Source organism: Volvox carteri (assembly GCF_000143455.1).
Source record: "Volvox carteri f. nagariensis unplaced genomic scaffold VOLCAscaffold_15, whole genome shotgun sequence".
Lineage (NCBI taxonomy): Eukaryota > Viridiplantae > Chlorophyta > Chlorophyceae > Chlamydomonadales > Volvocaceae > Volvox > Volvox carteri.
Window position 1 is genome coordinate 1,488,812 of NW_003307558.1, and position 24,346 is coordinate 1,513,157.

General features: G+C 58.6%; 3 protein-coding genes across 3 annotated transcripts in view; 2 read left to right on the plus strand and 1 right to left on the minus strand.

The window, feature by feature from the left end:
• The window catches only part of VOLCADRAFT_90146 (uncharacterized protein), a gene marked incomplete at both ends in the record, with an annotated part of 9,584 nt that extends 1,368 nt beyond the window's left edge, over nucleotides 1-8,216 (minus strand). Inside the window, 15 exons of the mRNA XM_002949729.1 lie at nucleotides 51-128; nucleotides 460-546; nucleotides 989-1,049; nucleotides 1,310-1,407; nucleotides 1,636-1,810; nucleotides 2,067-2,317; nucleotides 2,739-2,830; nucleotides 3,072-3,141; nucleotides 3,710-3,838; nucleotides 4,341-4,443; nucleotides 5,049-5,115; nucleotides 6,119-6,194; nucleotides 7,761-7,844; nucleotides 7,989-8,040; nucleotides 8,149-8,216. Coding sequence (XP_002949775.1) covers nucleotides 51-128; nucleotides 460-546; nucleotides 989-1,049; nucleotides 1,310-1,407; nucleotides 1,636-1,810; nucleotides 2,067-2,317; nucleotides 2,739-2,830; nucleotides 3,072-3,141; nucleotides 3,710-3,838; nucleotides 4,341-4,443; nucleotides 5,049-5,115; nucleotides 6,119-6,194; nucleotides 7,761-7,844; nucleotides 7,989-8,040; nucleotides 8,149-8,216 — 1,491 coding nt within the window. The remainder of the gene's footprint in view (nucleotides 1-50; nucleotides 129-459; nucleotides 547-988; nucleotides 1,050-1,309; nucleotides 1,408-1,635; nucleotides 1,811-2,066; nucleotides 2,318-2,738; nucleotides 2,831-3,071; nucleotides 3,142-3,709; nucleotides 3,839-4,340; nucleotides 4,444-5,048; nucleotides 5,116-6,118; nucleotides 6,195-7,760; nucleotides 7,845-7,988; nucleotides 8,041-8,148) is intronic.
• Nucleotides 8,217-8,850: 634 nt separating this feature from the next.
• On the plus strand, nucleotides 8,851-13,485 carry VOLCADRAFT_90147 (uncharacterized protein; the record flags this gene model as incomplete). The annotated part of the gene is made up of 8 exons (XM_002949620.1): nucleotides 8,851-9,069; nucleotides 9,696-9,855; nucleotides 10,467-10,573; nucleotides 11,118-11,270; nucleotides 11,596-11,669; nucleotides 11,953-12,103; nucleotides 12,398-12,556; nucleotides 13,294-13,485. 8 exons carry the CDS (start codon nucleotides 8,851-8,853, stop codon nucleotides 13,483-13,485), a joined length of 1,215 nt encoding a protein of 404 aa, XP_002949666.1.
• A 4,928-nt stretch (nucleotides 13,486-18,413) lies between these two features.
• Nucleotides 18,414-24,346, plus strand: part of VOLCADRAFT_104435 (uncharacterized protein) — a gene marked incomplete at its 5' end in the record, with an annotated part of 17,562 nt that continues 11,629 nt past the window's right edge. Inside the window, 11 exons of the mRNA XM_002949621.1 lie at nucleotides 18,414-18,538; nucleotides 18,787-18,844; nucleotides 19,292-19,645; nucleotides 20,265-20,391; nucleotides 20,678-21,040; nucleotides 21,245-21,553; nucleotides 21,820-21,993; nucleotides 22,261-22,400; nucleotides 22,811-23,206; nucleotides 23,591-23,678; nucleotides 23,955-24,079. Of these exons, the coding sequence (XP_002949667.1) occupies nucleotides 18,414-18,538; nucleotides 18,787-18,844; nucleotides 19,292-19,645; nucleotides 20,265-20,391; nucleotides 20,678-21,040; nucleotides 21,245-21,553; nucleotides 21,820-21,993; nucleotides 22,261-22,400; nucleotides 22,811-23,206; nucleotides 23,591-23,678; nucleotides 23,955-24,079 (2,259 nt within the window). The remainder of the gene's footprint in view (nucleotides 18,539-18,786; nucleotides 18,845-19,291; nucleotides 19,646-20,264; nucleotides 20,392-20,677; nucleotides 21,041-21,244; nucleotides 21,554-21,819; nucleotides 21,994-22,260; nucleotides 22,401-22,810; nucleotides 23,207-23,590; nucleotides 23,679-23,954; nucleotides 24,080-24,346) is intronic.

The following is a 24,346-nucleotide window of genomic DNA, read 5'->3' on the forward strand; positions in this document are numbered from 1 at the left end:
CCCTCGTTTGCGGGGTCCACCCCTCCACGCATGTGCAACATTCGCTGCACCATGTCGTCCAGCTCTGTCTCACTATCTACATGACCTAGCAATACACCCAGAGCCTCCACAAACTCCTCAACGGACACCTGCCATTGCAGTAGGCACAGCCAAGGCGGGAGGAGGGCAGACGCGGCAGGGAGGGCTGTCACAGGCCACCACCCTATCCCGTGTACGAGCAAGCGGAAGAATCTCTAGCAGCCCTGCTCTAGGGCGCACAAACCCCACGTGCCATTGCTGGCTGGGGTACGGTTTTACTGATTAGCAGCGCAAGGCGAGGCTACATTGGAGCCGTCTGGAGCCGTAACTTCAACACAGGCCACACAGCTTGCAGCGGTAGGGCCGGCCTCCGCCAAAGCTCTTCACACACATCTCTGCCCCAAGCCCAGGGACCTAGTCTTCCGGATCAATGGGCCTCACCGAATCGCTGTTGTCTCGATCCATATACTCCAAGGTGGCCGACACCGTCTCCTCACTGGTATCCGGATCCATCCGCTGGGCCAACAGCTGCGGGATGGGATGAGGAGATGTGGAAAATGTCGACCATACGACCAGGGCAGCGAAACGGCGCACATGCGGATAATGACAACAGATTCACTTTTGTTGCCCTGCGGATGTTCCAAGAGAATTATCGTAGCACGGACAGAACGCTTGGACAACTCGGCGCAGGTTCGAAACGAACCGAACGCGTATCCAGGCAGCTCAAGTCTAGACGTCCTCCCTACGGCGGGAAAATTCTCATTACCGCGCGATGGCGCAGCTGTGTCACGTCCGCGCACCTTTTCTTTCTAATGAGGACGTTCCCAAATCCCAAATCCCAAATCAAAAGGATCCTCCTCTCCTACAGGCGGCCTGGCCAAAAAGCTCAAAACCTTGCACGCACAAGTCCCCATCCCCACGTCCTCGACAAACCAGATCTCCCACCGCGTACCGCCACCGCACGCCTCACCTTGAGCTCCTGAAAGTTTAAGGATCCCGAGTGGTCAAGGTCCAAAGAGTGGAACAGGTATCTACACCCACGGCAGCAGTAGCAGCAGCAGCAGATATGTCGTCAGTGCGCAGGATTGCGGTCCGACATCAGGTGTGTGCGCATACGCAAACTCCCTTGCACCCAGAACCGTTGCCACCCAACAACTCAACCCACGAGTTGGCCTGAGCGCCCGGCTCAGGCGCGCGGTCCCACTTCCGAGGAGGCGAGAATGCCGTGAGCGCCGGCCCTGACCGCCTGTAATCTAACCGGAACCGGAATCTGATGCTGCGATGCACCCACCTGAACTTGTCCGCCCGGGTGCGGCAGTACCGCCAGTCGCGCTGCGCTGCCACTATTCGGGCCGCCTCGTCGAACTCGCTGTCACTCAGCATAGACGTCTGGGGACGGCAACAGGCAACAACGGGCGCGAGTTAGGAGAAGGGAGAGGATGCGAGTCGGGACCGCCAGCGTGCAGATTTTGCGGCCGCACACGACCTGCGCAAGACTGCTAGCCGGAGACCCGCCCCTCTAATCATGCTGTCCTGTACGTCTCAAACCCCTCCTCAAACTCCGGGCGGATGAATACACACACATCGCCGTCTTGTAGGTATGTCCATTGCACCCACCATCTGTGCCATTGCCGTCTGAAACTCCTGTAGATCCACCACTCCATCTAAAGGGTGCAACCCCATGCCGGCCAGCACAGGGGCGATGACGGTGTTGCGTGCATCGCGAATACCCCCGGCACCATCCGCAAATATTAGCTCAGCCATGGACACCAGATGGCTTGTAGGAATGGTACTGCGTCCAGTAGGGACAAGGCCGTGGAGGGATTGGGGCCCGGAGTGGCTGCGTTGATGTTGGAATGGAGGTGTCCATGGAGGTGGTATCTTATGGGCTGTTCGGCGGCGACGATGCGACGAGTGGGTTCGGTGGAATGGTTGCGTGTGCGGTATGGTTGGGTGTGCTTTGGGATTGAAACAAGGTGGTTTCGGATTTTGAACAGCTGCAGGCGGGCGGGTGGTGGCGGCGCAACGGGCCGCGCTCCCTCACTCACCCGCTGCCGTTGACGTCAATCTGGTTGAACAGGTAAACAACCTTTTCCTCGCGGGACATGGCCTCCAGGTTCTTAACCGGCACCAGCCCCGGCCCCTCGCCGTCATCGCCGTCTTCCCCTTGCTCTGTGGTTCGCGGCCGGCCGCCCGTGGCGGCGTTCAGAAGCCAGTTCGACAGCCAGTGCAGCGGAGAGAAGGGCCGCCAACCGCGCGGCATGTGCTCACCCTCTTCCCAGGGAATGCCCGTTGCGAGCTGCACAGGAGTGGACGGGCGGACGCACTTCCATCACTTCACCGTGCTACTAATGCAAGCGCATAGTATGTGCTGAATTCTTGCCAGGCGGTTGTGTGGCCGCCCGGCGGAATAAAAATATGGGTCGAAGCATTTATTTAATTACAGATGTTAAGGAGATGTTGAGGAGATGCTGAGGAGGAGAGGCGGCAAGAGGGCTATATCTCAGACTGTGCGCAACATGCCGAAAAATCAGCTTCCCGCTTCCGTTTCAGTATTCACCAATGCACCTGAGCTTTTTACACGCAGCGGACCAGCCCAGAGCGCCTCTAGGCAGTGGTTCGCAATACTAGTCCGTCCACCGTTCGTTCGCGTTGGGCCTTGTTCGAGTCCTGTGTGCATGTAACTTCCCGTATCCACCCATCTCATCGCCACCACTCACATCCATGACATCCTTCTCGACCTCCTTCAGCAGCTCCAGCATCCCCTGTTTCAGAGTCGGCATCACTTCTTCCTCCAGCCATGTACGGCACCCTGTTGACGGGCCAGGGCCGGGGGCGAGGGGCGCAGCAGCAGCGGCAGCAGTGGTCGCATGTTTTGAAGGGTACAGTAGAACGGCGGACTGCCTCGTTTCAAAACGAGTTGGCGGTGATTTAGGCTGTGCGCATGCCGACATACATACATATATACATACATACATACATACATACATACACATTGAGAGCATGATCCAATGTTTTCTGGCACGAAACTGCACCCTCTGTCCCTTTCTCACCGTGCGGGTGCCGGTAGTTCCCCTCGTACAGCAGCTCGAATCCCTTCTCAGTCAAGTGGCTCACAAAAGCCTGAGGGGCAGCGCAATGCCGCGCCGTATCAGCATGATGCGGCCACCAGCCACACTCAACACCACACAGTGTGCCCACACTCTAACAGGGGTAAGCAGGAGGTAACCTGCTCTGTCAGCGCGGTGACATGTGCCGCCTAAAAGAGCTGCGGCAGGGAAAGGTGATGCGGCATATGGGTTCCCTTTGCCCCCGGGCGCGTATACGTGTGTAACCATGCGGGGCACATTATCGCGGTCGAAGGCGTGTGGAACTCCATCATGTGGCCGATATTAACTGGCTGCCAATAGGTTAACGTTTCCATCATGGACATGGACACCGGGTTCTGGATACCAGCCTTTACGGTTTCCGTACTGCAGTCCCCGCCGAACCTGATATGCCTGCATGCTAATCGAAAAGCAAGACACGGCCCCGGCTTTTCGGCCGGGCTGCACCCGGGCTGCAGCCAATGCTTTGACTGCTAGCTCCCAAGCCTAGCGGTTATCTATTCAAGGCTCCGGGACCGCGGCTGGCCCCTCCCGGCAAGGGCTCGTCAAGGGTGTTCCCCTCTCCACCGTGTTCCCCTGCCCACCCTGAAATCCGTGTCGCTCATGTCGTGCACCAGCGAATCGAAAAAGGTGAGGAACTCCTCCACGGACACCTTCTCGTCTGCATCGGTGTCGAACATGCGCAGTGTGCCGCGGGCGCGCTCAAGGGCATCCTGGGATGAGAGGATCGGCGAGGAAGGGACGCAGGCGAAACGGACTTAACCAGTTTTAAGTTTCCACCAGCACTGCCAGACGATATAGCCGTATCGGGCTGCTGGGCTCGGTAGTCGCGGTGGTAAGAGTCCCAAAACTTAGCCATCAATCGTGCAGCCGCAAGGTTTTTTGGCATAGCGGTGGGGGATGGAGTGAGCCGTTGGCAGCCGACCCGGGTGGTGCTGTTCCGGAGCGGCAAAGTGTCGTGCAGCTATGGCCAACAGCGGAGGTGAGGACGCCCGAGCATCAGCCGTCGCGTCATGAAAAGATTGCCTAATTGGGATACCCAGGCTCGGCGGTAAACGTGGCAGCAATCAGCGGTAGCGCCCATCTAGTTCCAAGTTCCCTCGTGCGGCCCATTGGAGCAAGGCAACGCCCCCTCCCCTCCCCTCTTGCAACACCCTTCCCCCCTTCTTCCATCCCCTTCCCTTTCCAGGCCACATGTGTTGAGACTCAACTCACCTCCGGGCCCACGCAACCAACCAGCGTCTTCAGCTCATGCATCTCGATGAACCTGCCACATACACCAGCAGTACACGGCGAAACATAAGTGGGCGATGTCACGCTCCAATACATTGCGTGGTAGGGGGGAATAACGGCGAGAAGAAGAAGCCGAAATTAGGTCGTAAAGCACATGGCTGTAGTGGCTGGCCGCTGGAAAAAGAAGGCCTCGCAAGATGCTGGCAGAGGGCCTTTGCACGGATCTATAGACAACTTCCATGCTGTACTGTACGGCAGCTACTGCAACAGCAGGAAGGCTGCCTGGCATTCCCCCATGTTCACAGCTGAGCTCAAGTGCTGAGCGTGTGCGGCGCGCCAACCCCTCTACGAGGCGTCAGTTCTACATCGACGATGTGGGTCACCTCGCAAGACCACTTGTCCTGCTGGAATTCCCCGTCCCCACCGGCACCTTGCTGCAACGCTTCCTCCCATTCTCCGTTTTTCCCCCCTGATTAACTACAAAACACCCCAGCGACCCATTTCGCTTCATACATAAAGGAGATTGATGCTCATTAAGGCCAAATCTGATGCCGTGCAGCCCCGACCGGTTTGCCGGATGCCGTTACCCGGCTACCGCACCTCCACCACCTACACCGTCACCCGCGGCCCTCCAGGGCGCTCCCTCCCACCGGATGACGATGTGGGCCCTATCTCCCCCGCTCAACCCACCCAGAGTGATCGCGATCCAACGCACTGAACACGCGCTTCAGCATCATCTCCCGGGACGTGCCGCCGCCTGCTCGCCAGCGGGGTGAGGATGGTGGAGGAGCACGCGTCAATCCGGGTGCGGCAAGGAGCATCCAAGAGGGCATACGGAGACACGGAGAGAATGGAAGAACGTGCATCAGCTTGCGCAATGCGTAGTTCTTCTTCATGTAAAGGATAAGCGGGGCAGCGGCAATTGTGGCGCTGGCATGGTTGGTATCTGGGGCGCGGCGGACGACGGCGGTAGAGAGCACCGCGCGGAAGGAGGTTTGAGTGGGGGCCCCCATAGCGCGGCTGAGGGTTTCCCTGATGACATGGAGTGACGTGGGGTTTACCCAGGTGCCTTACCGCCGGCATATTTTGTGGGGCATCAAACCTGAGGCGGGTTTTCCCTGGACGGAAAGAGCCTTGGACCCCAATCGCCTTACGGCCGGTGCTTCGTGTTGCATGAGCAAAAGCAAAGATACACGTAGGTAGCCGTCAGTCAGGTGATATTTGCTTTTACCACGCGGGTAGGCGGGTAGCCACGTTGGCGCCTGATGACAGCGAGAACGTTCTGTGAACCGCCTAACCCTCTCAACGTTGTAACTAAGATCGGTGTACTGCTTCACTCCGAGCTCGAATTTCATGTGCAAGCTGCTGCGCGGGACGTTGTTCCTTAAGTTCCTTCACAGCTCGCGGCAAGACCCTCCCAAGTTTTGTTGCACACCCCCTCAAGTGACCAGTTGGACCTTTTTCGACACCCGCATCCCGCACATGTAACGCCCTTCCAGGTGTCTCCTCGTCTCCTTCGTCAACTCCTGGAGTATTCATTGAGTTATATGAGCGCACGTGCGCGCAACACAACGCATGATTCTTCTGCTCACAACTTTATGCACAGCCATGATTTACATGATGCCATCTTCGCAAATGGCAACTGCGTCCCCACCGCGCGCAGACAACAGCGGGTATCGCAAACCTCCCGCCGGGCTAGCGCAGGTGCGACTCTCGCCCGAGGGTCAGCTGCGAGACTCTCTACCTTCCGCACACCGTACCTGCATGCACCTTCATGTCGTCCACGAACAGCTCGAACTCCTGCTCATCCATGCCCGATGTCACGAACAGGAACACCTATGGCGTCGTCATCAAGGATGAAAGGCGCGGCACTATCGTGTGGCACACAGGCGCCTGACAAGCCACGACGCGGATAATGATGGGCCATATACAGTAGCATTTCAGCTAGGATTGCCCTTTTGCTGGGGCGCTGTTTGAATCGGCAGGCAGTGGAAATTGTCACGTCTGGCGACGCGGAGATAGGAGTTAAGGAGTTATACCGCCAAACCATCGGCGCAAGCGCATCGAATACGTCAGCTACCTTCGTTAACAGAATGCGTAGGACTTTTTCCTGTCCTCATTTCCATTTTCCTAGCGGGTATGCAGCTTTGGGTGTAACTGTGCCCGAGTCAACACAAGGAACGCCGCTCACAGCTGAAACCAACCTGCACGACGCAGTGCGTCCACTGTTTGCGTCATTAGGGCAGCAGGGCCTTGGCTGATGTATCAACATGCTGCCCTGCGCTGCTCGCGGTTGGGCGCAAGTTCACGGAGAGGCCCTAGGGTCGCCCTGAATATGCTAAATTGCGGAAACAGCACTTCTGAAATGCTGCTGTCTATAACTTTTTGCATAATCCTGTTAAGTCGTCACCACCAGCCCTCTGTAAAGTAAACCCCAGATACAAATCTCTGTTTTCCGTGGCTGGTCCCAAGTGCGAGGCGCGGTTGCCGCTTGCCTTCATGACAGGCGTTCAATGGGTTTCCGCTGCAGAATCACAACCTCCCCAAGTTAAGTGCCAGAGGCCGTACAAATTGCCAGACCCCGTCTACTTTCCTGTCTTTCGCTGCCTGTTCTGGGGTCCGCATCGGTCGTTGCACATCTTCCTAACAATTCTTTTTACGGATCTGGTATATGGCACATGACAAGCACTCGCCCAAACTAGTTATCAGGAGCGTCGTGGAAAGGCTGAAGCGCTACTATTGTACAGCGGCGGAAAGGCCAAGTTTAGCCCAAGTTCTGGCCATGCCCAATTGGACTGAAGCTCAAGCCCCCAGGCTTTATTGCGTAAGCGACTTCTAAACCTGATGAACTACATCTATTATCGGTGCCGCATTATGCCGCTTCCACATACATAATACATAATTCGACCCATGGGTCCAACATATATATATGATCAAGAACACTCACACCTCGCATTCCTGCTGATCGACGAATGCTTCATTGCAATGAGTGGCAGCATTAGGGAGGGGCCCAGCGACCCACATTGGTGGACGCAAGCCCATGGAGCCCGCAGGTAGATATCGATTTGGCAGGGAAGCACGGGGGGTTCCATACGAAATGGAAGCCGAGAAGCCGGGAAAAGGGGGAAAAATCTGCGGAAGGTTACCGAATCCGCTGGCCTGGGCATGGACCGGTTGCATTCCATCCAGATGCTGAAACTTTTCCCCTAAGGTTATCGGACAAGAATTCCTGATTGAATCGCAAAGTTCTGGTCGGCTGAGCCTCACAGTGCGTGGCTACACCGTGCCGTGTATCGTACGGCGATATGTGGCTCCAGCCCGCGCTCTGCTCTCCAAGGCCTGTGCACCGTCGCCACGGGTGCTCGTTGAGCCGTCCTGCCGCGGGTTCCCTGGCTCACTTACCTCTACGAACTCTTCTGCCGAAACCTTCGCGTCGCCATTCAGGTCCAGCATCAAGATTGTCGTCACCGCTTCCTCTATCTTTCCCTGCCACATGGTAAGGAGGTTGAGGTCTTTTAGCGTCCTGGACCCTAAAGGCCATACCGTGTAACCACCACCCAGATGGGACTACGTAACGTTCAACATCGTTCCTGCCAGTGAACCCCTCAAGGACAACCCCGGCTGCCGTACTTGGGTCGTGGAATCGGAGGCCAGCGCCTTAACTTCATCGAAATCCAGGAATCTGCAGGCATGACACCCATTTGGATGGGGTGCGAATTGAATCAGCCGTTCCAAGCCCTGGCATAAAGGGACTGTCAGTGAGCCGTAGCTCCATGAAGCTGCAGCTCACCCGTCATTCCCCACATCGATGAGGCGGAATACCTCTAACAAGGCGTCCTTCCGTTCTAGGCTAGCCATTGGAGCCTCAAGTCAGCGAACGTCAAAGTCTTAGAAGTGTCGTAGCTCGAAGAAAGCGACTCATTCCGTAAGTATGTAACAGATGTATAATATTATTTTGGTCACGCATTTACGACCGGCTTGCTTGCCAAACAAAAGAGCAGATGTGATTTGAGTTGCTCGTCATAATTGATGCAATCAAACTGGTTCAATAAGTACCATACATAACAATGAATAAATTAGAAAAAGCGGGATTATTCACTGGCATATGCAGTTGTAACGCGTACGGTGTTGGTTCGAAACTCGGAATCAAAAAATCCAAAGCAGTTAAGCATGCGTACTCCTCCCCTAATAGTCCATCGTCCTTGTGTATTGTTCCAAACCTTGCGCCCTGGGCAAATCGCGAAAGCCTTTAGGACTGCTACAGTGGTGCCTAACCGTAGCGGACACCGACGAAATGGGAATATTAGATTTTCTATTTAACTCGTCAACAAAAGCCGAAGCAGCATGTGATGTTTGTGTGAAGTCGTTCGCCCAGGTACTTTCTGTAGTCGTGCTGGTGTTGTCGTGCCGGCTTTGACGGCGGGCCATGCACGATGTCATGTGTATTTAGCTCTGGAGAGGTGAATAAAATCGATGACGACATCGGTTGCAGATGTGGGCGACGTATAACAAGCGCGAAGACACGGTGCCTGGCGATGATGCGTACGTTAGCCGCTCGGAACCGCTCCCTACGGCCGTCCCCGCAGCCGACCGGCTCGTAGCGATTGGCGATATACATGGTGATTATCATAAGGCAGTACGCGCATTTCGGCTGGCGGGCTTGACAGATGAGCACGGCCGATGGAGCGGCGGTAGTACGGTGGCCGTCCAGGTTAGAACCGTAGGCGTTCACGTGCATTAAGGGCGTCCAGCTTGGACCCTCCCTCGTGTCACTTCGACGAACTGTGCTGCAAACGAGCGCGATACCGACTGCAGCCATGGGTTGGACTGCGGTGATCCAAATCACCGGCACCTTTCCTTTGCACAAACCCGCCGGCCTCCCCACATATACGGCAAGGGTGATCCACTAACTTAATGCTCTTGACTTCATACCTTATTTGCACGCTGCACGTGTCCCCAGCACGCTCATAATTCTCACTCTGTCATGGAGTACCCGCTGCCAGCAGCAATGCCCATAAGTCCTTCACCCTATCGCCGCCTTACTGTTCCCGGCTATCATCAATGTTTCTTTTCATCCTAATACTACCTGTCTCTTGAGCCCATCTCTATTTTGACGCTCTCCCTCGCTTCCACCCGACACTTCCTTGGCTCCTATTACCTCGCGTGGTGGTCACACCCCCTATCATCGCGTTCGGAAGACACGCCCAGCTCGCTTACCCCTCCGTGTGACTATTTCCTCATGTGTTTTTCTTCGTTCCCAACCCCTGGCCAACCCTCCATGTTACTCCCTGCTTTTTCAACCCGGAAGCCGGCGCCTCCCCCCCTTCCCGCGCCCAGGTGGGCGACATCCTTGACCGCGGTGATCATGAGATCCGCACCCTCATCATGCTGGAGCGCCTGGCACGAGAGGCAGAGGCTGCGGGAGGGCGGCTGTACCTGCTTAACGGCAACCACGAAACCATGAATGTGATGGGAGACCACCGTTACGCCACGCCGGGTGAGATACGGAGCCGCGCCGCCGCAGGCCCCTGGGCGAGGCTGTCTACCTGAGTGCACGGTTCCGACGAGTGCCCCGGTTGCGAAGGGAGCGCTGCTTCAAGGGGGATGTCTCAAGGGGGCCGGGGGCCAAGAGCTGCGGGAAACGGGTTGGCGAACGTTGGATCTGCGGCAGAGCTCCTGTTGGAGCTTGTAGCCCTGTTTGAAGGGACGTTGAGCCCGTTGGCTAGCAGCATGATGGCGTTGGTAAAGCTGTCGATTATGTCGTCATTTTGTCCCCCGGGAACGTGGGAACTGTGAAAGCTGGACAGGGGGTCAAGGGTGCGGTTGTATCGCCAGGGAGGAACTGGACAAATGCATTCCGGGGTCTTATCGAGGGGCTTGCAGTGCCGCTGGCTGTTAGGTACCCGGCCGTTAAATGGAGCGACTGAAGCACGGATAGGAACGCGGGCTGGAGACAGCTGGCATGTTGGGCCGCGGCTGGCACGGCAGCAGCTCCCCTGCACTGCTGCAAGGAGGACTTGGTCTCTCCGCGGCCAACCCGGTGTGCCGCCCAGTCCGCTGTGGTCCCCGCTTACCATGTGGGTGCCCTGATGCCCTCCTGGTCGTCAGGCGCCAATCTGGAGGTGTTGGGACTCTCCACATGGCGGGACTTCTGCACGCTCATGAAGCGACGCAGCGGCTGCCCGGCGCCGGATGGGCAGTTGGACCCTCTGCAGGTGCGATGTGGTTCGTGTGGTGTGCGAGCGGTTTGCGATGACCCTTACGATTTGGGTTTACAGGGTTGGCAAGCCTGCTCCGGCGCCGACCGCAGTGGCGCCGCGGATAGGGTGGGGATAGGGCTGGCGTTGGGAAGACTGGCGAACCACATACGACTGAGGACGGGTGTTATCAAAACGGTGGCAGGGCTAATGCAACATGGCAAGCAGGGCCCTTGCAGCTGAACTATGCATTCTCGACCGCTGGACCGCTTCTGCGCTGCATGGCTGCATGATCCTGCGGCACACGCAGGAGCGCGTTGCACATGGGCTGACACGGGCAACCGGGCGGTGCGGGGTGCATATGCGGTGCGGTGGTATGCTATCCAGTGGTACATCGCTGCGAGTTGCACCTGGTGGTGTTGAGGCAGCGGGCTCCCAGTGCTAAGACCAAGGTGTGATGCAGCGCCGTAGGACCTGGGTAGCGTGTTGGCCTATGTTGCGCGCTTTCCTCAAGCTGGCTGCCTCTGTGTTCTTTTTCGTCACACCCGCTGGACGGACGCAGGATCGCCGAAATGCCGCGGCGCACGCGTCGTCCTCCCCGGCTGCTGCTCAGATGGCCCGGTTGCGGCCCTACAACTGGTTGCGCAGCAGAGCGCTGCGGCCGGGTAGCGAGATTTCACGGCGCTTCTTTGCAGCACGACCGACGGTGCTGCAGGTGTGCTGGGGAAGGGTTGCGCCACGGCGCAGCTGGGGTCAGTTTAGGTGCCCCGTCCTATGCCAGGTTTTTGGGTCAGGTTCGTACGCTTGGGGGGGAGGGGGTTGGGGCCCCACTGTCAGGCATGGGCAGTCTGCATGTCTTGGGAGTTTCATGCAGGGTTTAGGACCCCTTGCGTGGATTGGGGTGTTGTTGCTGCTTTGCATTTGAATGTAGGGCACAACGCGCACACGCTTCGCCATGTATGGTCTCGGCAAGAAGGGGCATCCATCGCGGCATCGAGGGGTCGGTGGGTCGCCACCCCACTGGTCTGCTGCTCCCGCAGGTCGGCGATAACTTGTTCGTGCATGGCGGCGTGCTGCCTGCGCACGTCGAGTATGGGCTGGAGCGCATTAACAGGTGTGGGTCAGATGGAGCAACTTCGGACATTCTGCCACACCGCAGGGCACAGGCATGCGCACCTCCTTTCCACAGGAAAGACATCATTACCGTCACGCTTACGTACGGGCGCTGTCACAAGGCACTGGTCCTGTCCTGCATCCTGCATCCTGCGGCGTCCGTGTGTATTTAACCGCCACGGCTACAGGCCGAACCCGGGCAGCCCGAAGGGGACGCTGCCTTCTTCCTGGGGCCGTTAATGACAGTAACTCTGCGCTTCGACGACTGGCTGGGCTGCATGCAGGGAGACGCAGTCATGGCTGCTGGGAGGCCCTGGCGCGCCCGCTCGGCCGCCTGCGTTCCTGCTCGGCGGCTCTGCCATCGTGTGGGCGCGGGCCTTCTCCGCATCCGATGAAAAGCGCTGCGACTGCGAGACGCTGCAGAACGTGTTGGAGGTGCGGCGTTGCGGGCGGGGAGGAGGAGGCGGGCGGAGCGCGTTTAGGAAGCGGGATATGGCTTTTGATTGCTCCAGCTGGACGAACGCAACGCCCAGTCTCGAGTTAGGGCGATCTCGTCCTCTCTGACATCTCTGACACGCCTCCATGGATACCTCCCCGATTTCTGTTCCTCGAGGACCTTTTGGCGCCTTGCGATTCCTTGCGGGAATGCAGTTTCCAGTCCTATCACACTCTCAATATTTCTCCTCTGTGTCAGCTCGCTCCCGTCTTCCGGGCCCCGCGTGACTGCAGTCCATACCCGGCGCCCGGCGCATGGTGGTGGGTCACACCATCCAGACTCGCGGCATCAACAGCGCCTGTGAGTCGCGGGTGATTCGGATAGATGTGGGCATGTCGCACGGCTGCGGAGACTTTCCCGTGGAGGTGCTGGAGGTGCTCAAGGACGGCCAGGTGGGGGGTTGACTGCGGATGACTGGATACGGCCGTATGCGGGGTGTTTGGGGCGAGGGGACAAAGGGAGGAGCGCAGCAATGCCGATTGGGAGAGGTCCGGTTGCAGGTACGGGGATGATGGTGCTGGTGTGTTGCAAGCGTTTGGGGGGGGTACCTGGATCGGGTTTTGTGGCGTCAGCACGCCGTGGCTGTCCACGGTGTTCGGCACGCGGTTGAGGTGGCCATACCTGGTATGCACTGCACAGGATTTGAGCAAGGGACGAGAACGAGTGAATTACATACTCTGGCTTGTTGGCCAGGCAGTGCGCCTGGCAGAGCACATAGCAGAGTCGTGAGAAGATAGACAGGCGAATGTGCAGCGGCAGGGGAGGGGCTGGGAACCAATTGAACTTTTGCTGTCCGGCGTGGCTGATGATCACACTGGATATGATGATCAACACAATGGCCTGAGCAATGTAAAGCGGCGGGCCGGAATGATGCAGTACCACAGGCACCCATTCTCTCGGTCACCAGCTTCGACCTGCTTGTAGCCCAGCATAACCGACGACGGATTCAACAGGGTGGGTGGCCCAATCGCCGGACCACGATTCCCGAGAGCTGTCAGCGCTGCCAGGATTATGTCCTGCAAAACGATGATTAAGGACACCAGCCGAGTGGTGCATTGGCCGATGTCAGCTTCTCTTAATATATAGTTTAACCTTTTCTCGCTCTGGTTTCATCTGCCCCCCCCCGCAGGTTCGGAGGCTCCGAGAGCACGGTCCCCCTGTCCCCGTGGGGCCCGCGCCTCCGCGCCGCTCGCAACACGCGCCCCAGCAGCCATCACAACACCAACACCACCAGCAGCCACCACAGCAAGGAGCCGTGCACGCGGGCAAAGAAACACGAGTCGGCTCTGTCGCCGCTGGCGCGGCCTCGACAGCAGCCTGAGACGGTGATGCCTGGTAGATGATGGCCCCATGACGGGCTCCCATGAAATGCGCACGTTCTGTTAGCCGATAAGACGTGGGCGCATGCCTCCATTCTGCATGTGCAGAAGGTATACCTTCTCGCATTCTTAACGGCGATGTACTGTGTTCTTAACTTTGTTTCGGATGCTCGAAGGACATCAATGTTAGGAGATCCAACCGCAGTACTGCAGCGGGCTCGCTCGTACATGTGGATGCGCGAACGCCGGCTGGCGCGAACGCCGGCTTTGTAGAGATGCAACGGCGGTGCGCATTGCGGCATTTGCATGAGGTGACATTGATTGTGCCCCATGTGTGAAGAAATGCGGAATTGGTTGGATCGTCAGGCGGGCGGGAGAGCACACAGTCTGAGGCACGATGGGGATCGCGTTACTGCCATCCAGTTTCCGCATGTTTCACTGGACATCGTGCAGGTATGTGGCGTGTTGCGCTTGCCACAGGGCATTTGCGTCTTCACCATCCCTTCAGGTTCTCCGCAAGTGATATCCAGTTCCCGCTGCTTTGCCTCCTTTTGTGGGAGGGTGTACAGCAAGAGCATCGCACAGTGACTGGATGCATATACCGTGATCGAGCGAGGATACGGGAGCGAGGGAAGCATGTGTGCTTCAGCCCTCGCTACGCCATGTGAGTGGCCTGTGTGGGGCCTGGCTTGGCAGGTGCAGGTGCAGGCGATAAACGCCAGGAATGGCGGGGAAGGCTTTCCGGGTCCCGGATCCCAACGTGTATTGTTTCCCGCATTTGCTGTACAACGGCAGAAGGGCGGGGTGTGCACTCTTGCTCGTCGATCCTTATGCAAGATCCCAAATGCAACAACATGAAAAGTATGTGTATGCGGGACATTTGTGCATGTGTGTCTTTGAGCGATGTGTGCGAGTGTTTGCAGGCGGGCAGGCGGGTACCGGTGGAGTACTGGTTTGATGTCCTTCGGTGCAGCACAGGCGCGGCCTCGACTGCGAACTGTTTGTGTGTGGAATGGGCTGCATGAGATGGCCGTGGAGGGGCCCCAGAACGGCCGCGTCATTGCGTAAGCTGGGCCAAAATGCCATTGCCGCAGCACTCGCCGGAATTTGCTTTGTCGTTCGAGTCCGAAGAGAGATTTGGGCGGTCTGTGCGGGAGCGGCAAGGTTCGCCGCAGCACTGCCTGAGCCCAGCGGCCCCGTTGGCCCGTCGCTGCCAGTAGCTCCTTGCGCTCCGTCGCACCGGGGTGCATTCCAGTTGCCTTTGCGTGGGGTACGGGGAGGGGTCTTTCCTCCACGGGCGCGGCGGGGGAAAAACTGTCATGAAAAACCGAGGGAGGATTGCAAGGCCATTGATTGTAACCGAGGGCGAGGCCCAGTGTGTATGATTACGTGTGGTTTGTGGTGGGTGGAGGTACGGGGGTTCAGAGGTGTGTCATGTGCTCATGTCGCCGCCTAGGGCTGCGTCTGCATGGCCAAGGACATCCAGTTGCCAGCTGCTTTGAAGGATCTTGAGAAGGCTGGGGCGAATGCCGTCGATCAAAGTGTGCGACAAGAGGTGCTGGTGTCGCAAGGCGATTATATAGTGAAACTTATGCAATCGATAGGAAAGCTGTCATCGTATCGTACTCCGAGATGTGAAGGGAGCTTGGGCGGCCGTCCCTCCTCAAGGCTTTGAAACCCAAGCGACCCATGCCCAGACGGGTGCGACGTGGTGCCAAGTATAGGTTTCCGTCCGGACTACTACGGTCAGGGGGAGCGGCGTAGTTTACTTCCATTCCGTTGGGCGAAATAATGACTGTCGAGGCGTAACCTGCCTTAACCACTGCTCGAAATTCAATATTCGTTGCTCCTCTCCCCCCGTTATGAAGCCGGTGTACATTATGTGATAAAAAAATGAATGTGCGTAGCGATGAATCACTTTTTGGATACGGGATGTCGTATGTGGCCGCCTTGAGAGACTTGAGGTTGGGTCAACGTGATGTGCCACCTCCTCAGCTGCTACCGACCAGCTCACCGACGGGGCTAGGGATGCCTCGAGGCAGCACCACACCGGCAAAACTCACACAGCGTTACCCAGTCTGCTCTGCAGCCACCCCCTTCGCCTGCGACTCCTCCCAAGACCTATAGCTGCGACCTCTCAATAAAAACCTCCCACTGCCCCTGCCTGGCGCAACCTCTGTGTGTGTGTATGTGAATGGACGGTGCATTGTGCGAGCGGATAAAGCCCGTGTGCCTTTTGTGCAAGATACGGGAGAGCTTCCATGCTCGTCCATTGAACGTTTGTGCACTGTTGTGTAATCCGCTGTCCTAGGGAGGAGGCCCTGCGCACTGGTAGGCCAAACATCCGCCTGCAATGGCGCCTCAATACGGCAGTGTACGGCAGTATCTTTTGTGCGTTTGGCTGTGTGCATAGTACACGCAACCTGTACTTCGCAAAGCTTTTTTCCAGCATTTGTCGTTACGTTTAGTTGTTTAGTTGTGGTGTGGGAAGCTGACGGAACACCGTCCCCTCGTGGGAACTTGCTGGGAACGACCTCGTCCCCTGGTTCCTGTGCTTCGGCTGGTGCATCGCCTGACAAGCGATCCTGGACGACGAAGGCAATTTCCATGGTGGTCTTGTTGTACATGTTTAAGGAGGGCCAAGGTGGAAAAGGGATTCTCAGGGTTGCCGGGACAGCAAGGCCTGGTACCGGTACCGGTACAGGGCAACTGCTGTTGGTTAGTGCAACGGCGCCATGTCGCGTAAAAAAAGAAGTAAACGTCTGGGGGAAATGACGGATTCGAACGGACCCCGAATTCTGGAGGTCGGCCACCAAAACTCTTAATTCTTGGCATCAAATCCGCTGCAGCAGTGGTAGCAACGGTGGTAGAAGTTTAGCATCCAGTTTCTTATCATGGGTTGGGGCTACTGCAGGGCATTGGAAGGCGTTCATCAATCGCAATACGGCTCTTGACAAAATCTCACTCGCGAACGAACCCACTCACTCACGCACGCACGCACGCACGCACTCACTCAGAGATTGAACACTAACAACGCGTTGTTGAGGGTGAATCGGGCATGACACGGAGCAGGTAAGGTACTTCAACATTACCAGTGCCACCACTCCAGCTGGCTCTTCGCTAATCGCAGCAGCTATCTCATCCGTCCCTCTTTCTCTCCGGGCTCTACCCCGTCCTCCTGGGGGTTGACCACCCCCTTGCTCCAGTACTCCAGAAGTAGGGGACAGGAAGGCGCGCATCAAAGCACATACACGCGCTACTGAGCGGCCTTGCGAGACTACCAAAGTATCAATGCCGCCAAGTAGCTTCCGTGCACGAGGCTGGCTTCCAGTACGGACGTGGGGCCTCCATTCGGGAGCGCCACGGTGACGTCCAGAAGGGCTTAACCGTCTACACGAGGGGCGAGGAAGCCGGTTCTACCCGCGCACAAAAAACTCTTTCATATGGGGTCTAATTTTGCTGATCTAGTAAAAGGATATCCAAAAGATGAAAATTGTAGCAGGAAAGCGGCAGTAGAAAAATAATAGCCGGGAGACGGGCGGGAATGGGAAGGGAAAGCAAAGCTGCTGCAAAAAGCCAATCGCACCTAGGTGGCAAGGGAGCTTCGGCAACAGCGCATGAATTGGTGTGACGACCAGGGCCAGCGAATTGCTCATCCCCAGAGAAGGCTCGGCACACGAAGATCCAATTCTTGGCCGTGCCAATTCTGACTCATGATCACTGGTTGGCCCGCTGATCCGGTGGCCTGGTGGAGTTGGCCCTTAATTCTTCGGAAGCTGTGTCCTCGTCTTCAGTAGCTAACTTTGATACGCAAATTGTTACTGTGCTGTTAATTTTGGCAATGTTCTGATGTTGCCTCAAGCTGCATCCCCTAAGACCCGACGTATTTGATCGCTGTCCTGCCCTGACCTGCTGGTTCGTACGGCACGTCCGTGCGTTGTTTTGCCGGTGGCAAATTTTACGCTCCATGAGCCAGCTAGAGGAGAGAGTTCAGCAGTTCTCGGTTTCCCTTTAGCCAGCGTGAGTGCAGTGGCGCTTATATCTTCGTAGGGTACTACGCGGTTTCACACATGGTGGATATTTTGGGCCATAAAAATAAGCCTATTGCTCAGTGCAAAAACACAGAATATGCTGTGCTTTGGAAGGGCATGTGGCTTGCTTCCCGCCCTTGGCTCCACCCCGGGGTTCCAGCCAACCAAAAGCAACGCCAGTACTCAGTCTCTGCAATAGATTATCGCCTCCAACACACATCCAAGGATGCAATTAAATGTAATGGCAATAAGCCAGGGCGTAGATTCTGTATTTCATCATGGGCCTTTCCATGCGAAAGGGACGCAACCGCGCGATGGAACCACATCAACACGGAATAAATCTTACATATCGTAACCTGCGACATGTTATCAGCATCACATTATTGATTATGGTGCAAAAAGGGGTTTGCGCATGACACAATGTAGAACTGTGTATTATTGCACAACGAGGTAAATCATTTTCAGTTACGTGCACGTGTACATCACGCATTAGTACATTACGGTCATTACCCTTTACGCACATTGCCGATCTATCTTTTTCATTACGTTAATCAATTCGCAGTGGCACCTATTCGTTTGGGTCACTGTGGGCGAGTTGGGCAAACGTTTCTGCTTGCGAAGGTCGCCGGGACAAGCTATTTGCTAGGGAATCAACTGTACATTCAGTGATTTCTTATCTGTTGTCCCTGAGCGATCCAAAGCGGTGGCCTTTGCCGTTGCGTGTCGGAGAAGAGCCGACAATCAACATACTGTTCACTTTAGCTGCGCTTCCCGATCTGTGGTTATCCTTCAACGGGTTGTCTCTTAAGCGGCATCGGGCGCTATTTTAGCTTACTGAGCAGATTGCAGCGAGAAGCATCGTCTCGGCGCAACACGCTGCGTAGTAGTTCGGTGTGATAATGGCCGGTGCCAAGGCTGCCAGAGCGGGCACTAAGGCTCAATCAAAGCCATGGATATCTGATGGGTCGGGGTCTCTAGCGAGCAGCCCCCGGATTGTTTCTGAGGAGCTGATGGCGCTACTCCGGTTAGTCGTGATCTATCCAAAGCCCCAAAGCATGCCTAATCTCACAAGGAAAATCCTCATGCACTGTGAAAGAACTCTAATACGTCGGATTACTGGCTGGGAGCTTACCGCATCACTCCAACGACCATTCGATACGCACATCCACCGCGCTGTTGTCCTTTGCATCCCAGCTGCCACCGCCTGGCCACCAGCCACCTCGTCACATTGTTTACAAAAAAGCATGCTTCCTGAATCTGGCGACTTTTCAGGCGTGGAAACGCATCTGCGGTCAAGCGCTGGCTCAAGTCTGGAGTGGACGTCAACCAGGTGCGCCAACGAGTCCCCCTCTCCCGTCTTGCGGCCCGGCGTTGCCTCTTGGCCCCTGGCAAGGAAATACGGCAAACGCCCGGCCGCACACCCTTACCTATATGCCCCTGCAACGGGTTTAGCTAGCCCACTCAGCGCCTGCCTGCACAGCCCCTGCGCCTGACCCGTCAAACCTCCTCCTCCTCCATCCTCGTCGCCTCCTATCCCTTACGATGCAGGCCACCTGACCCAAATCGCCCAATGACCTCGTTTTCCGGCTGCTGCACGGCCTGGGGTCCACAGATCTTCCGCTACTGAGTTACCCCACGTAATCCCCCATCCACGGCGCCGATTTACACCCCCCCAGTACCACACACCCGGACGTTTTGGATGGTGCTAAACCCGGCGGCGCTCCCGGATCCTGCGTTGCTGTTAATGTTGACTCCTGTCGACTTCCTTCCCCTGCAGGTTCTACATGCCCCGCAGCTGGACAAGCCGTGGGGATACACGACACCTCCGGCTGCCGCCGCGACCGCCGCCAATCCCGCTGCAACACCGGCTGCCGATGACGGTGGCGCAGCAGCGGTCGGGGGTTCGATCCCCAGCAGCGCCAACGCAGCGTCCGCGCCCGCTCCTGCCTCTTCCTTCGGTCACTGGCCACTGATCCTGCTGGCTTGCGCCGTCAGCAGCGCGGGGGTGGTGGAGGTGCTGCTCAAGGCGGGGGCTGACCCCAATGTACACAACCAGTACGGCCTGACGGCTTTAGTGGCTGCCGTACACAACGACGGCCTTTCCGCGACGGAGAAGCTGGTGCTGGCCAAGGTGCTGATGTGGACTGACGGGAGTGGGAGGGGGGGAATACGCGGGGGGGGGTTCTCGTGTGCTTGGGCACGGTGTGTTTAAGAGGGGGGAGGGCAGGGGCACGGGAGTCTCGGGCGTCAAGTGCCGTTCGCAATTCCTTCAGTTCCGCGCACGCAGCACGGGGGCCCCGGCCCGTAGAGAACCGGTCGCTTTCCAGACCCCACCTTCGTCCCCGCCCCCGCCCCCGCTCCCGCCCCCGCCGCTGCGGCATCATCACCTCTGTTGGTTCGTTGCACCGCTGTACGCTATCATTGCCCGTGCCCTCCTACTGGTCCCCCATCACACCCACATACACATCCACATCCACAAGTCCCACCCACAAGTTTCCACTGCTGACGTCCTCCCCCGGTTTCTAGAACCTCCTCACGAGTTACCCACTTTGGCCCCTCTGGTCTCCCCGCCGCCTAACAAGGGACCCTGTCTTGCGTCGTGCTTCATATCGGCCCCCCTGGAGCCCCGGGACCCCCCTTCCAACTGTAATAACACGCTGAAACCCCCAACCTGCCCTCGTTGTGCCGCCACCGCCACAACCACCGCCACAACCACCGCCACACCGCCGCAACACGTTCGCCGCGCACAGCTACTCAACCGTCATGGGTTTTCACTGTACGGAGCTAGCTGTGAGGCACTGGGGGAGAGGGCCACCGCGGCCACTGCGCTGCTGCACCAGCTCGCGGTTGGGGAGGCGGAGGCGAGGGAGGCGGCAGGTGCGGGCGGGGGTGTTGACCTTCCCTTCGTCGTCCTATTTAACATAGCAGCACTGTCATATACTATTATGACGTCCGACTCCTATTACTATTAACTACTATTCGTTGCATCGTATTTTCATCGACCCGTCTGCAGACCAATTCCCCCCCAGTTACCGGTCACCCCCTGCCTTCGCCCGGCCCCTTTCGCTCACCCCCCCTTGTCTCTGCTCCGTAACGTGCCCCCCCGGGCCCCTGCCTCACGTGTCCGTGGTTCGTCTTTCTCCCCTCGTCGCCCCCGCCGCAGGCCCCCTGCTGGACTGGCTCCTCCAGCACGAGCCCCTGCCGCCACCCTCTGACCCGCAGCTGTTCCAGCACCTGTGCTTCTGTCTCGCCTTGGAGCCCGCCGCGCTGCAGCTGTGGCTGCCGCTGCTGCAGCGGCGACCGCCGTACGTGCCCGGCACTCCTGGGTATGCGGAGCTGGTAGTGGGAGTGGTGGCGGCGGCACACCAACTGAAGGACGCGCGTGCCGCGGCGGCGGCACAGGCGATGGGGGCGGCGCCGCCGCCGGGGCCGGCGGCGGCGCCGCTTTCGGCGGCCGCGACGGGGAGCCACTTTCTGGAGGGCTTTGCGGATGGCGGCATTGTCGAGGAGGAGCTGGGCGCCTCTGGTTGGGGATCGTGTACGACACAGCAAGAACAACAACAACAGCAGCAGCAGCAGTACGGAAAATCGGGGCTTGATCCTCAGAAGCGCGGACCTCATTTGCCTTCCCGGAAGAAACACAGCGGCGGCAGCTCCGGCAGCTCCAGGAACGAGTTGTCGTACGGGTCAGCTGCCGCCGCCGGCGCTGGTGCGTCCGGCTTGCACACAGCTCCCGGCGGCGGCGGATCTGCTGTACGGCCCGCCTCGGCTGTGATGACGCATCGGGAAGGCAGTTTGCTGGCGGCGCGGAAGAGGGAGCGGAGCCGGCAGGGCGCCCGAGCGCGAGTGGCGGCGCGTGCGGCCGCGGCTTCCGCCTCCGCCGCCTCCGTCGCCTCCGCAACTGCGGGTGCTGCCGCGGCGCCCTCGGGCGACTGGGATGCAGCTGGTGCGCTTCGCGGCGTTGGCCCCGGCGAAGAGGTGTTGGTATTACGAGCTTTCTTGGAGTGCGGGCTAAACCCCAATGTGCCCATGTGTACGGGTGAGTGGGTGGGGGAGTGTACGGGTGAGTGGATGTATGTCGGTAGCTAGGTAGGTGATGTATTCACGGCATGATGACCAACATCGCAGTGCCGTGGCATGGGTTTTCACACACACTTGACGCATACACACACATGACACACACGCAAGGTGTTCCGCTCTTCCGCCCTCACTCCCCCTCTCCCCACCCGCCCTCTCCCTTGGCTGCCCTTCCTCCTCCCCCCTCCTCTCCCCCCCCTTCACACACAACGCCCTCGCACTGTCCAGACGGGTTGCTGCCCATGCAGCGCTTCCTCGAGAAGCCCGAGCTGCTGAGTGTGCTGCTGGAGGGCGGTATGGACCCGCGCATCAGGGCGGGAGTAGCCCCCCTGGACCTAACCTTCCTGCACTCGTACGCTCTCATCGGCCGCTTCCAGTCCAGCAGCGAGGCATCCGTACAAGGTGGGGGCCGGGGCGGGCCCGTGGGTTCATTCCGGGAGGCCTAGGGCTGGGGCCGGGGCGGGCGGGAGCCGTGGATTATCGCGGGTGGTTACAACCCCCGCTGAGGAGCGGCCGCTCAGTTGCCTGGGGGGCCTAACCTCTGCTAGCTATACATACGGCACACTCCCGTCCCTCCCCCCACCCGCACACTGGCACACCAGCCGCCGGCTTGTTTTCCACATTCGTCCCCCTCTACCCCCCTCTCCCCCCCTCTCCCCTGGTCCCCAGCCTGCGCCCTGTTGCTGTCCGCTGACCCGGGGCTGCTGTGGCTCCGCTGCGCGGGCCTGACCGCCTTCGAGCTGGCCCTGGCCCACGTGAACTTGGCCTTGGTGGAGTACCTGGCGCCGTTGATGGGGCCGGAACAACAGGTAGGAGGGTGGGGAGGGGGTGGGAAGGGGGTGGGGGGTTCATGTGCCAACATCATATCAAAGGGGGGGGGGAGGCGCGGAAGGGCGTGTGGATGAGCGAGGAGGGTAGCGGTAGCTGTGTCGCGCACCAAAAAGGAAAGGAGTCTAAAATTGGGGAAAAAACAGGGCGGTGGGTTTCGACCCATGGACCTTCCTCTTTCCCTATCCGCCCTCGGTCTCCCCCCACCCCGGCACCCTATGTGACCCGGGCGCCTCTCTCCACGCGGCAACATTTCTGCGTGGTGGTGTGCGGTGGGGTTGGGGGCGCAGGGCCTTAATCAGGAGAGAGCAGCGGGCAGCCCCGGGGGGATACCGCCGGAAAGGGGTTTTACGTCCGATCTCGTGCCGTACCTCCGTGTTGTCGTACACAGGAGGCAGCTGCAATGCTGCGTCAGCGCATGTTGGGGGGCCCTACGGGTCGGCCGGCGAAGTGCTTGAGCTGCACGGCCAGATTGGGCGGGGCAGAGGAGGGCGGCGGGGAAGAGGGCGGCGGTACCTCCGCCGCCGCTGCCGGTGGTGGCGGCGCCGACGTCGACGTCGACGTCGAGGAGGACGTTGCCGCCCGCGTTTGGGACCCGGCGTCGCCGGCTGCTGCTGCGGCGGCTGTTGCGGCGGCCGCCGCCGCCAGCCCAGTGACGGTTCCCGGTCAGGACAGCGAGGTCGCTTCGTCGTACAGGCTGCTGTGTTTGGCGCTGCAGCGTCCGGAGCTGTGGGGCAACAACATGACCGGGTTGATGCGGCAGGTGCCGCTGATGGACATACGGCAGGTGTGTACGACACTGCAGTGCGGTATGTGTGTCTGTGTGTGTGGCTGCCAATATGCCAGGGGCCTTATAGAGTGACGGCTTGAGTGCAACCGTCCCCACGGGAGGGGGAGGGAGAGGGGAGGGAGAGGGGAGGGGGAGGGTGGCCGCGAGGTGGTCTCCAAGCAGGATATGTACCACACTATGCCCACTAGCCCCCCCCCCGCGAGTGAGGGAGGAGGCATGCTGGAAAACACACCGTGTCTTTCCAGACACGTCCCTGCCCAACAGCTCGTAAGGCCCTAAACCCCCCCAAGCCATGGTGTACATCAGGTAATCCCCCGCTCCTGACGTACACCCTCTCATACCCTCCACACCCAAAGCACCCCAAACACCCCCCACACACAGATTTTGACGCTGCTGGATGTGCTCAACTCCCCCAACCTGTTCAACATCGTGGCCTTCATGGAGCACTGCCGTACATTTGCGCAGCGAGGTCAGGGGTGTATGGGTGTAGCCGTTTCTCCGTACGAGGCTTGCTACGGAGTCGCAATGGCGACAGGGACTGTCTTGGCCGTGACATTGAGAGACTACTGGCAGCTACTGCTGCTGTTGACTACTGCTACAGCTACAGCTACTGCTACTGCTGCTACTGCTGCTGCTGCTACTGCTTGTTCACCAGTTGCCGCATTTGCCGCAGTAGGTGGATATCCCTCAACACTGCTTCTCTCCCGGTTCCTCCCGTCCCCCCCTTTCCCCCCTTTCCTCGCAGTCATCCTCCAGGTGCTGCAGCTGGGCGCTGAGGGGCACGAGGCGATGCAGGCGGCCGTGCCCCCCGCCGCGGTGGAGGTGGCGCTGGCCTTCCTCCGGGCATATCCGGAGAACATCTGGCTGCAGGTGAGGCCGGCCGGGCGGAGGGGAGGTCGGGCTGGGAGGCACTGTGTTTACCAAAGGGGGGGAAGAAGACGAACCACGAGCGAGTGAAGCCAAGGGGGGGTGTCCGCCCCCGGGAGCGTGAGGGAGGAGGGAGGTAATGCCACCTAGGGGTGGTGGCAGTCAAAGCAGGGGGCTATCCGGCATCTCTAGGATTATAGTTGTATCGGGTTTAGCAGCTAATGCTTGCTTATCATCATCGTCATCATTAGTTATCACCACCACCACCAC